General features: G+C 37.0%; 2 protein-coding genes across 3 annotated transcripts in view; one reads left to right on the forward strand and one right to left on the reverse strand.

The window, feature by feature from the left end:
- Window positions 1-9020, forward strand: part of LOC136857597 (speckle-type POZ protein B) — a 53030-nt gene extending 44010 nt beyond the window's left edge. Inside the window, exon 2 of the mRNA XM_067136379.2 lies at window positions 1624-9020. Within this exon, the coding sequence (XP_066992480.1) occupies window positions 1633-2697 (1065 nt within the window). The 5' untranslated portion in view covers window positions 1624-1632 and the 3' untranslated portion in view covers window positions 2698-9020. The remainder of the gene's footprint in view (window positions 1-1623) is intronic.
- Window positions 1-12110, reverse strand: part of LOC136857596 (tudor and KH domain-containing protein homolog) — a 224287-nt gene that overhangs the window by 133442 nt on the left and 78735 nt on the right. The window lies entirely within an intron of this gene.

Consider the following 12110-nt stretch of genomic DNA (forward strand, 5'->3'; position numbering starts at 1 on the left):
GACTGAGTGGCTCAGACAGTTGAGGCGCTGGCCTTCTGCTACCAATCTGGCAGATTCGATTCTGGCTCAGTCCGGTGGTATTTGAAGGTGCTCACCATAGAGTTGATAAGCCTCATTAACTCTCCTCAATGTCTTGATCTTGATGACATCATTCAATGTAGCCTACTTCTCCTAGCTGAATGTCAGTCTTGATCATATCCATTCAGCAGGTTCTAGGTCTTCCAACCAGGCATTTTCCTTTTCTTTTCTTTTCAAGTGCACTAAGGCTGGTAGGCTATGTCCGAATACCATATCCCGGATCAGCTAACTCTGTTTAGTACAGATGACATATGTTTTAATCCCACCTTCCTGCCTTACCTCCTCATTTCTTAACTTGTCCATTCTGGTCTTCTGGGTAGTGGACTTCAAGAATTTCATCTCTAACGCCGGCAGTCCTGATGAGTCTCTTTGAGACGGTGCATGTTTCATTAGCATAGGTCAAGGTTGGTATGGAGTAGCTGTTGAACATTCTTAATTTTTCTTTGGAATCATATCATGCCAAAGAAGGGTCCTCACTTGTTTGTGTAAGATGGAACTTTTTTGTACCCTGTTAGTGATCTCTCTTGTAGCCAAGTTGTCTCCAGACTATACTGACAAGGTAGGTAAAACTGTCACCATGCTTCAACTGGTGGTCTGCTAGTTTGATGCCTGCTGGTTGGCCATCTCTGTTCACTATCATAATCACTGTCTTAGCCTAGCTGATCTTGAGCTGAACTCCTGGCACTTTGCCTTTCATGTGTCAAATCTTACCTGCATTTCATCTTCTGTTTCTCTCCAAATTATGACATCACCAGCAAAGGCAGCTGTGATGAGTTCACCTGATGTTTCCTTACTGCTCTTCATACCATCCATAACTGTGATAAAACAGCAGAGGGGACACTGCTGGGCTCCACTCTTAGTCATAAACCATGATGAATGCCCCTCTCAAACTCATACACAGATGGTACAGTGCTTGTAAAACATCTTGATTTTTCTTACCTGCCCATCAGGCACATTCCTCCTTCTCAAGCAACACTACATCTTGTTGCTTGTGACACTGTCACATGTCTTTCCAATATCCAGAAATACTATGAACAGACTCATGCCTTTTTTTCCAGAACTTTGCCATTAGCATTCTGGCACTGAATCAGATCTATAGTTGACCTATTACTTCTCAAGTTATACTGCTCTTTTTCCAACCATGGTTCTGTAATGGTTCACGGCCTCTATTCTACACTCTTCTTGAGAATTTCAGCCCATGTGACAGGAGAGTTACCCCTTGACAGTTAGTGGAGTTTTGCCTAATTCCCTTTCTTGAACAGAGGAATGATGTTCCCTTTCTTGAACAGAAGAGAGAGAACACCCTTGTTTGAGTCTGCTTGCTGTCCTTTCACACTGCATTAAGCACTCTGTGTAGCCAGTGCAAACCCTGTACCTCTGCTGCTTTAAGATGCTTCATTCCCAACATTTATAAGTAAACCATTTGCCTCTCGCACACATGAAGGCCTACAAACACACAGAATTTCTGTATTTTTGAAGACACTTGTTTAAAATGGATGACTGTATCTTGAGTGTTACCTTTCTATCTGATTCTGTTTGTTCCAGATCACTGACATGGCAGGAAATAGTTCAGGAACAGAGCTAATGGTACCAACAGTCTCAGATGTCATCTACAGATACACATGGAACATCAGGAAGTATGCTCGTAACACTCACAAACGTGACTCTTTTGACAGTCCACCATTTGAGTTCAACATCAATGGGATTCTGACTAAGTGGAACATGGGCATCCGCTTCTGGAAAGGACCAGAAGGCAAGAAACTACCAAATCCTGTAGTCCTCTGTCTTAATCTTCTAAGCTGTGGTATAAGTGAACCAGAGCAAATAAAGATTCGCTTCCAGTTTGCCATTTATAACGAAGAGATCAAGCAGTGGGAGATGTGTCATGTTAGTCGAACAGTGCTACAACTTCAAACCACACAGGATATGCTCTCCATTGGATACAGAGACCTCAGCATCCTAGAACGCCATATTGAACCTCGAAAAGGTGATGTATCGCTCTTTGTCAAACTACAACTAGTTCAAACTGAGGCTGAGAGGAACAGCCTCTATCAAGATTTAGGAAGATTACTTAATTCACAGGCAGGCGACATCATAATATGCTGCGATGACGGACAAGAGTTTCAGGCTCATACTGACATCCTTAGATGTCGGTCACCAGTTCTTGCTTACATGATATCCTTGAAAGATGAAAACAATCGGCTCGATCTACACGATATGAGTGGTGACATGGTCCAAGAAATATTACGTTACATTTACACAGACCATGTAGATAATCTTGATACTCTTGCATCTTCACTACTAGCTGCTGCTGATCGTCTCAAATTACCAGGACTTAAGGTGCTGTGTGAGAGGAGTCTCCTGGAAACAATAACTCCAGAAAGTGTAGCATCTCTTTTACTTCTTGCTGACCAGTTTAATTGTGAACCACTCAAGAAGGCTGCTCTCGCATACTGTGAGGACAATGCTACAAGCATAAAAAAGACACTGGCATGGAAAGTCATGGAGATTGTCAATCCAGATCTGTTCATGGAAGCCTGTGAGGCTGGACTGGGGAGTTCTATCTCAAGTAATTTAGACAGCCTACCAAGTGACACTGATTTGAATAGCCTTTCGTGACATGTGGTGATGAACTTGTTTATTTAAGACAATGCTTAAGACATTCTAGACAATGCTTATCTTCTTAACTTCATGTCCCTTTCTCAGCAATTTCTACAATGATGACATTTTATTACCACAATTTGTATGCATTCCTTACAAATATACCAAAGCAATTTTGCTTTCCTATCAGTGTGACAGTATAGATGCTTCTTCTCATTGATACGAATATCTTTTTCACTAAATTACTATGAAGTGTAAATATTATGGAAATTCTTCTTCTTAGAAGACGATCCTTTTGTTAAAATTTTGTGTAGGCCTACGCATCACAGAACATGTGGTAAAATTATGAGACTCCTGTTGTTAATAGAAGCAGAGACAAAGGACCATGACTGATTAAAAATTAAGTTCTGAGAAAACTGCATTTCAAATTTGCTCACTGAAGTGACTTGCATGTACAATCTTAAAGTTTCCAGATATACAACATATAAAATGGGATATTACATATGTTTCCTGGAAACTTAATAGCAAGTATTATGTAGTATATTGTTTCAGATGTTAGAACTGCAGCTTTCAGAAAAGACCAAAATGTGATATTGATTTTTTAAAATATATGTTAACCACTGGAACTCCACTTTAAAAAATCCTTACAAAAACATGATAAACAAAATTCATACTTGATTTGGTACCTTCAAAGTGATCTCAGCATGAGTGAAAAATGATATATTTTTTTTTGCAATGGACACTGTGTTTATACAAATCAGGTAAATTACATTTGTGATGCATGTAATATTCTGTTAGTTCATACCAGATCAACAAAACTCTATGACACAAACTGAATTTTTTCATTTATGAAACTTGTACACTGCACATGTGCATTTTGTAATGTAGGATTAAGAATGAAAACATAAATACAGAAGAACTGTCATCCCAAAATTTCAATACTTAACAGTGAAGTTTCTGACCAGTATTTCTCTAGATTCCTGAATTTACTCCACAGTCAAAATCACTGTAACAACAAAGTCCCATTCAGACAATTCACAGCAGATTCTGAACAGAAATCCAGCTAGATAACCTTACATTTTCTCTCTCTTTCTTGTAGTAGTCTTGTCTATCAGACTGAAGATAGTAACTCAAACTTCCTTTGTAAGTCTTCAATCAGGAATGTCTCCTCTGCAAGCTTATAAACAAATCCACAGCATGTATGTTTGGATACACCAATCAATGGCAGCTTTTATGAAGCATGGCTTCCATGGTACAGAGGCTGTTTATGTCAATTTCTTTCATGTTATCTTGATCCCAAATAAGGTCAGACACTATTTTGACACTGAAAAGTGACATGGTTGTTTGAAGTCTGGACAGAGCATTATGTTGAACATCGCTTAAATAGATTGCTTTTATACACAACATTTTAATAGATTTATCAATGGTCACTTCCTACAATTCCTGGCAATATGATACAGGCATTGTCTGCTCTTACCAATCCAATCCAAATGAGTATAGAATGTGTGTTGAAGGAAATGGAAACTACATTCAAAAGTTAATGAAACTTTTTTGCTCCAGAATCTCTATCCTATATCTCAGCTTATGAAACATGAGGGAAGCCTAAGAAAAAAGAGAATTGTTTCTAAATATGTATACATTTTAAAGATGTAGAAATAATTATTGTTGCCAGATTGTTAAAATCAGTACAGCATTTAGATGACTGACATTCTACATATTGTTCCTATGTATAACAGTTAATCATCACAGTTTATGATTAAAACAAAAAAATTGAACTAATATATCACACAGTATATTATGAAAATTTACAGCAGGCTATATACATTTATATATTTCAGATAGAAATAAAATACAGCTGAACCTGAGTTATAAGTATATCAAGGTGAAAAGATTTTATGTAAAACTAAGAATTACTTACAAATCAGGTCATATAATTATTGAAATAATTATATATTTGCAAGAAGATTAAATACAGGTTATTTGAGAGATATAAGTTAACAACATAATTTGTAGCAATTATTCTTTTAAATTACCAGATTTGCAAAATTATTAATGAACATTGTTGATTTTGAACATAATTTTTTAAAACTGGTCCAAAATAGCATTTCTTTTACCAACGACTGTGCAAAGTGTGCTAGGAGTATAAGGTAAAGTAAGGGTGTATTCTGCCCGAAGACAGGTCTGAACCTCCGCAGAGGTGTGCCTGAGCCGGAGTTTACGTGCGACAGGGTGCTCAGTTCCTTTCCAATCCTCCATACCCTTACCCCCCCACTAACAGCGCGTGGCAACCCATCCAAATCTTGACCATGCCCAACGTCGCTTAACTGCGGAGATCTCACGGGATCCAGTGTTTCAACACGGCTACGGCTGTTGGCGTACGAGTATAAGCAGTTCTTAAATCTCCAGCTATTTCATTTTATGTGGATTACTGTCCACTTCTCGTATAAATTTTACTTCTTCGCCCACTGTGTACTGTAATGTTTTTTCTTTCTGTTCTCAAATGCTGACTGACAGCAACATACAATTTCTACTCAAAGAATCGCAGTTTTTATAACTCAATACGGCAACTGTCTGATATTGGCATCATTTTAATGTGTCTCGTTTAAATGTCCTGCTAACAATTAAAATGTAAGCATGTCCTATGTCCTGAACATGTATCTCGTAATCTTTCTACTGTACCTTTATACCACGTGATCACTTCCCTTGACTGTCGCTATACCATTGCACCCCTCCAATATCTGCAGCAAGTCCTGGCGCTAACAATGCCGACTCCAATGGTCACATTTCTAACTCATCTATATTTTGGCAACATAAAATTCACATATCTGCAACATTATTTGAACTCTTTGTTACGTACAAAACAACTGTGTTCCACGAAAAGGTGTCTCTTTTCATTAAAAGCCGTGCGATCACTTCCTTCAACATTTGTTACGCTACCACACCATAACTCTGTCATCTGCAGCCAAGCCCCTCTGCCTACAAAGTTGACTATTGCATTACATTTCTGACTTTTCTCTGTTTTGATCAGGTAAAATGCATACGTCAGCGACATTATTTTAAGTTTGTCACATACAAATGAACTGCGATTAACAAAACTTAATATGTATAACACAGCATTACATATAAATGGGTTATGTACAAACAAAGTTTTAAGTTATATTTTGCTGGGACCAACAGAAATTTACGTATAAATGAGTCTCGTCTGTATATGCATAATGTTTCTTAAGTTTCTAATAATGCACTACATTATTCTGAACTCGTTTAAGATACTGAACATGAAACAATGATCTCAAAAGGCATAAAACATATTTGGCAATGCCAAACAATTTTATAATATATCATGAGCTTAAATTTCTGTATTCTAATGCTTTAGATATATTGGCATGTGAAGGCATTTTGATTTGATCCCATTCAGGTTGCCTGCATGGAAAAGAGATAAGAGAAAGTGGAACTCAAACAGGCAAGCTATTGGCAAGCTTTTAATTAATCTGTCAGGTAAACACTGAATTCCGCACATTGCTATTTCTTCTTCTCTTTTTCTTTGTTACTGGTTTAACACTATACTAACACATCAAAGGTTTTTGGTGACATAAGGATGGGAAAGTGCTAAGACTGGGGAGGTAGCGGCCATGGCCTCAATTAAAAATTTAATGTGGCTATTTCTAGCCGGGTGCAGCCCTTGTAAGGCAGACCCTCTGATGAGGGTGGGCGGCATCTGTTATGTGTAGGTAACTGTGTGTTATTGTGGCGGAGGATAGTGCTATGTTTGGTGTGTGAGTTGCAGGGATGTTTAGGACAACACAAACACCCAGCCCCCACTGGAATTAACCAATGAAGATTAAAATCCCCAACCCGGCCAGGAATCGAACCCGGGACCCTCTGAACCGAAGGCCAGTACGCTGACTATTCAGCCAACGAGTCGGACATGGCCTCAATTAAGGTATAACCTCAGCATCTTCTTGGTGTGAAAATGCGAAACCACAGAAAACCATCTTCAGGGCTGCCAACGGTGGGATTGAAACTCACCATTTCCCGAACACAAGCTCACAGTTATGAACCCTAATCACATGGTCAACTCACTTGGTTTGCTATTTCTTGATCAAAGCGGTATTTTTTCATCTGTCTCTTGGCTAAAACCAGAGGAAAATGTAACCTCCACGTGAGTCTCAGTCTTATTCATGGCTTTGAAAGTGTGGAAGTTGCTGTGGTATGGGTGGTGACATTCGGAGTACGGCTACTTTGTCTAAGCATTATGAAAGATGTTACTCATAGTAATAGTCATACTGCAACAGCACTTTCTGACCCAGTGAGGAAAACAATGGTAAACTACCTCACCCCTCATCTTGTGTAATACGTCTGAGTTTGGTGCGGTAATTAGTTTTTGCCATTTCCTTCGGTGGTGACATATGAGGATCCAACCAACCTCTCGGTTGATAAACTAACAGAAACACTGAATGTTTCATTAGAGATGTCTTACATGCTAACAACATACCAAATGGAATGTCAAACGGTCCTTTCTCAAGATTCAGACTAACTTTCAGGTTGGAACGAACAATCGTGAGATATGGAGACCGAGACTCCACGACTGATCCACAGGGAAAGCTAATCAGATAATCATTACTCGTACATAACTTCTTTCCAAATACATAAAGAATTCTCATCTTTGAATGTATCCATAGAATGAAGTTTATTTCAAAATGGATAGCGTTTCAGCAAAATAAACATGAAACTGCTTGATCTGAGAGGTAGTCTAAAATAGACCAAATTCTAATAACCGGGCGAGTTGGCCGTGCGCGTAGAGGCACGCGGCTGTGAGCTTGCATCCGGGAGATAGTAGGTTCGAATCCCACTATCAGCAGCCCTGAAGATGGTTTTCCGTGGTTTCCCATTTTCACACCAGGCAAATGCTGGGGCTGTACCTTAATTAAGGCCACGGCCGCTTCCTTCCAACTCCTAGGCCTTTCCTATCCCATCGTCGCCCATAAGACCTATCTGTGTCGGTGCGACGTAAAGCCCCTAGCAAAAAAAAAAAAAAAATTCTAATAAATCATGGTTCATTTTTTATCCTAGTTTTATATCTTTACAGGAACCAATCACATTGAAGCTACAATCCTTAAAAACACCACCACATATACTCCTCATCATCCTACTTGTAAATAGTCAACAATTCTTCCACACACACACTTGGGCTTACCATTAATGGTTAAAGTAGTTTAAGCTAAGAAGATACTCAGATGAACATTTTTATGTTATTAAAATTGCCACTGATCAGCTCTATTTAGACACTGATTAAGGTTTCATACACTTTGACTTTCCCCGATGTATGCTCCATAGAACAGTGAAAACCACAACAAAATCCATTTTGGTGGTTCTCAAGATTAGGTTGCATAACCAGACACAAACCTACCAGGGAATTTTTTTTTTTTTTTTCCTTCACAATTTGCTTTATGTTGCTCTGACACAGATAGGTCTTATGGCAACAATGAGATAGGAAAGGGCCAAGAGTGGGAAGGAAGTGACCGTGGCCTTAATTAAGATTCAGACCCTGCATTTGCCTGGTGTGAAAATGGGAAACCATGGAAAAACATTTTCAGGGTTGCCGATAATGGGGTTCAAACCCACAATCTCCCAAATGTAAGTTGATAGCTATGTGACCAAAACTGCACAGCCATCTGTTTAATACCAGGAACATTATTTTACAATATGTACAGATAGAAAATAACTTGTATGTAAATTGTACTTTTAGAATTCCAATTAAAATTCAACTATGTATTATCTATTATCACCACTGCAAATAACCATTGCCTTTAATACCCACCTGTCACACAATGAAGATTATTAGTCTGATAATATGATTTTTGTGAGAAAAATACACAATTTCATATCTACCGTAAGTTAGTATACGAAAAGTTCATAGCAAAAGGAAGAACTCATCTCACAGCCAAACTCTGAATTTTTGGGATGAATAAAGTTCAGTTGTAATTAAAGAAATTCAGTCTGGAGTTTACATTATTTTTTTAAATGTGTTGTTCCTTTCTTTTTATATAGAAAAATGAAAACTATAACTTTATATTCTTTAAAAGAAACTAGTGACTTTATATCTCTGTTTTATAGAGATAATATCTGTTAATTACTAATCCATGTATGGTATTACTCTAACCATCTATAAGACATATAGTTTGTTACATTGTTAAATGATCTGAAGTATGGCACAAAGCACTGGCTTAATATTTCACTGAAGACAGGAATATACTGTAAGTAAACTGCTAACTTTTCCACCAAAATGTCAATATATGTTTTATAGAAACTGTGTATCCAAATAAAAGATAGTCAATACTGTTTTTATTACTGTAATTTTCTGTACTTTTAATATGATGATGACCTAGTGTTAATTCTGGGGGATAAGTGAATAAGTCATAAAACACCAATTTTCAGGAAGGGATAACTGTTCATCTCGACAAAAATGTTACAATAATAATTTCAAGCTGCTTAGTACTTTTGATATAATTTTTGTAGCCTTATTATTTGTGTCTACAAATAATTTTGTAAAAAAATAGTTATATGACTTATCTTCTTTCAACCCATTACACAAAACTGACTTGTTTGCTTTATACCTGTGTAAATGTATTATAAAGTTTTGAACATGAATATATCATAATTTATCTCCTTGTGAATAATCAGTACACAGCTTCACAAAGTGAAGAAAAATACATTGTTGCACCTTATGAATGAACTACCTTTCAGAGTTATACTGCAGAATTAGTAGTCTTCTATCCTTTAAATTAAATCCTGTTTAGAGTGAGAACGTTGCATTACAGTATATTACCACATTTTACATTACTGTTCATTCATCTGTATTCTTGAACAGCATTTTGCACAGCAAGAACTACTTGGCTTGATGCCAGTTGAAAACATTTCCATCATTATCCATAATCCTTAGCACTAAAGGTTATTTGAGGTGACTACAAAATTCCAGGTCACGATGGCCTATTTCAACAACTTGGTGTTAGTTAATTTTTGTCTCCAGCATATCGTGCCAGTTGATACCAGTCCTGAGGGCTGTAGGTGGTACAATATTTGTAAACAAGTCTTCTGTTCCTCAATCATGGCATGGCTTATATCACATTCCAGATAACTCGGAGATGTTGATTTTTGTTACACATTGATGTACAGCCTCAGTAATTCTCTAGTGTATAAATGGGAAACCACAGAAAACCACCTTGCTATGCAAGCTCATAGCTAACAAGCTGTGCTGCGCAGACCTGTATGGGTCTTGGTGATTACCATATTTACTCGTGTATTAGACTCCCTTTTTCCCCACTTTTACAGCCAGAAAAAGTAAAGGGGGGGTCCAATATGTGATAACCTGAAATTTTGTGCAGTCAACACATGACTTCTAGACTATAACGAGCTATAAATTGTACATGTAAACATTCTACACTATTCTTTAACAAACTTATGAATGTACTTGAGTTATACTGGCTATTTTTGTTGGAAGGCAGTATTTCTAAATGTGAAAAGACAAATGGTGAACACAACTTTTAGGCCTAAATATAAAGTAAATATAGTCAGTTTCAGTTACTCATATCACGTCATTCGATTCATCTTATTAATTCCTCTGATGAGTTTGATGTCAGGAAGGGCATACGGTCATAAAATCTTGCTACGAAGTTTCGTTTCACTTCATACCTGACCCCGTAGACAAAAGGGATAAGGGTACTGTATTATCATATTATGCAATATTGATACAAGTAACATAATGGGCAGTCAATTGTCTCTGTTCGTTGAGCAGGTCTACTACACTGCAAACCTGATCACTGCTTTAATTTGAATTATCGTCTTTTGCCGCTAACTTCCCTGCTACCGACGTGTCGTCATTGCAAGCGATGTCATCTTCATTACCATCTCATCAGCCGTGCACTGCAACCGAGAACATTTGAGGTTCCGTCTTTTCAAACCTTTTAAAAATAGTTTTGTTCCCAACTATAGAGTCTAAACAGTGTGAATCTATTCCAAAATAGTTTTTGGAGATGGTCTCTGATATTCCCAGTTGGTGTATGTGTAGCAGAAGCCACTCCTTCCGAATAAAGCCGTGCTGTAGGAAGCGTGCCAAACCACCAGTTGATAAGTAGCATATGTTACGAGTTGTACTTCCGAAAGTAATACCTAGTAACAGGAAGCATTCTTTTGATAACTGCGGCTGCTTATAGCCAGACCCTTATTTTTAAGTATATTTCATGCTTGTTCTCTACACTTATCACATCTGGATTTACCTAAATAGCTGTAAATGAGATAAGAGAGACTGCATTGTTTAGGTTAGGTATACTATCGCCCAGATAGTGCCACAAGTTCCATGACGGAAATAATAAAAATAAATAACAGGAAAGTTTGCTGCATTTATGGATATCTACAGGTGATTAAATTTAAGAATTTCATTTTTAAGTCCGTATTGAACCGAGAATAACAGATGAGCAAAATTAAAAATCCACCTTTTCAATACTAATATTAAACTAAATAAGTTATAACATTTACTTCGAACTAGTTTCGACGCTGGTGAGCATCATCATCAGCTAAATCTGAGAACAGGCATGTAAATATACATATCATTATATCAATGCACATATAAACACTCTTAATATGGGACTTATGATGCTCCTAAAAGTATCTGGAGATGAAACTCCAAATAATCACAATTTCAAAATCTTGAAGTCACAATTAGAATGACACTTAACACAATATAATTCTTTTCACTCAAGTTAGAACTTTGAAAGCATTGAGTTCAACTCAGAACTGTAAGATTCTACCTGTAAGATTTTAATACTCTCCTCACATCTGATGGTGTTAGAACTGCAAGATTCTAAGTCAAACTCAATACTTTCAAAGTTCTAACTTAAGTGAAATGAATTATATTGTGTTAAGTGTCGTTCTAATTGTGACTTCAAGATTTTGAAATTGTGATTATTTGGAGTTTTATCCCCAGATACTTTTAGGGGCATAATAAGTCCCATATTAAGAGTGTTTATATGTGCAGTGATATAATGATGATATGTATATTTACAACTGCCCGTTCTCAAATCTGGCTGATGACGATGCTCACCAGAGTTAAAACTAGTTCCAAGTTAATGTTATAACTTATTTACTTTAATATTAGTATTCAAAAAGTGGATTATTAATTTTACTTATCTATTACCTACAGGTGTGGCGGTAATGCGTTTTATTATCATAATGTTTAATTTTGTATGTTCATTGTCTCCATTTTTTTAAACGTATACCTAGTACGTTTTGTTTGGCGCCTTCAAAAACCGTTAAAAGTGAGGTTATAAAATCAATATTATTATTATTACTACTACTACTATTTGTTAGGTACATTGACGAGTAAAACAATCGTTATAATTGGATAGATTTTATCACGTTTTACTCCTCTCCAAAAA

The sequence above is a fragment of the Anabrus simplex genome, chromosome 1 (genome assembly GCF_040414725.1).
Source record: "Anabrus simplex isolate iqAnaSimp1 chromosome 1, ASM4041472v1, whole genome shotgun sequence".
Lineage (NCBI taxonomy): Eukaryota > Metazoa > Arthropoda > Insecta > Orthoptera > Tettigoniidae > Anabrus > Anabrus simplex.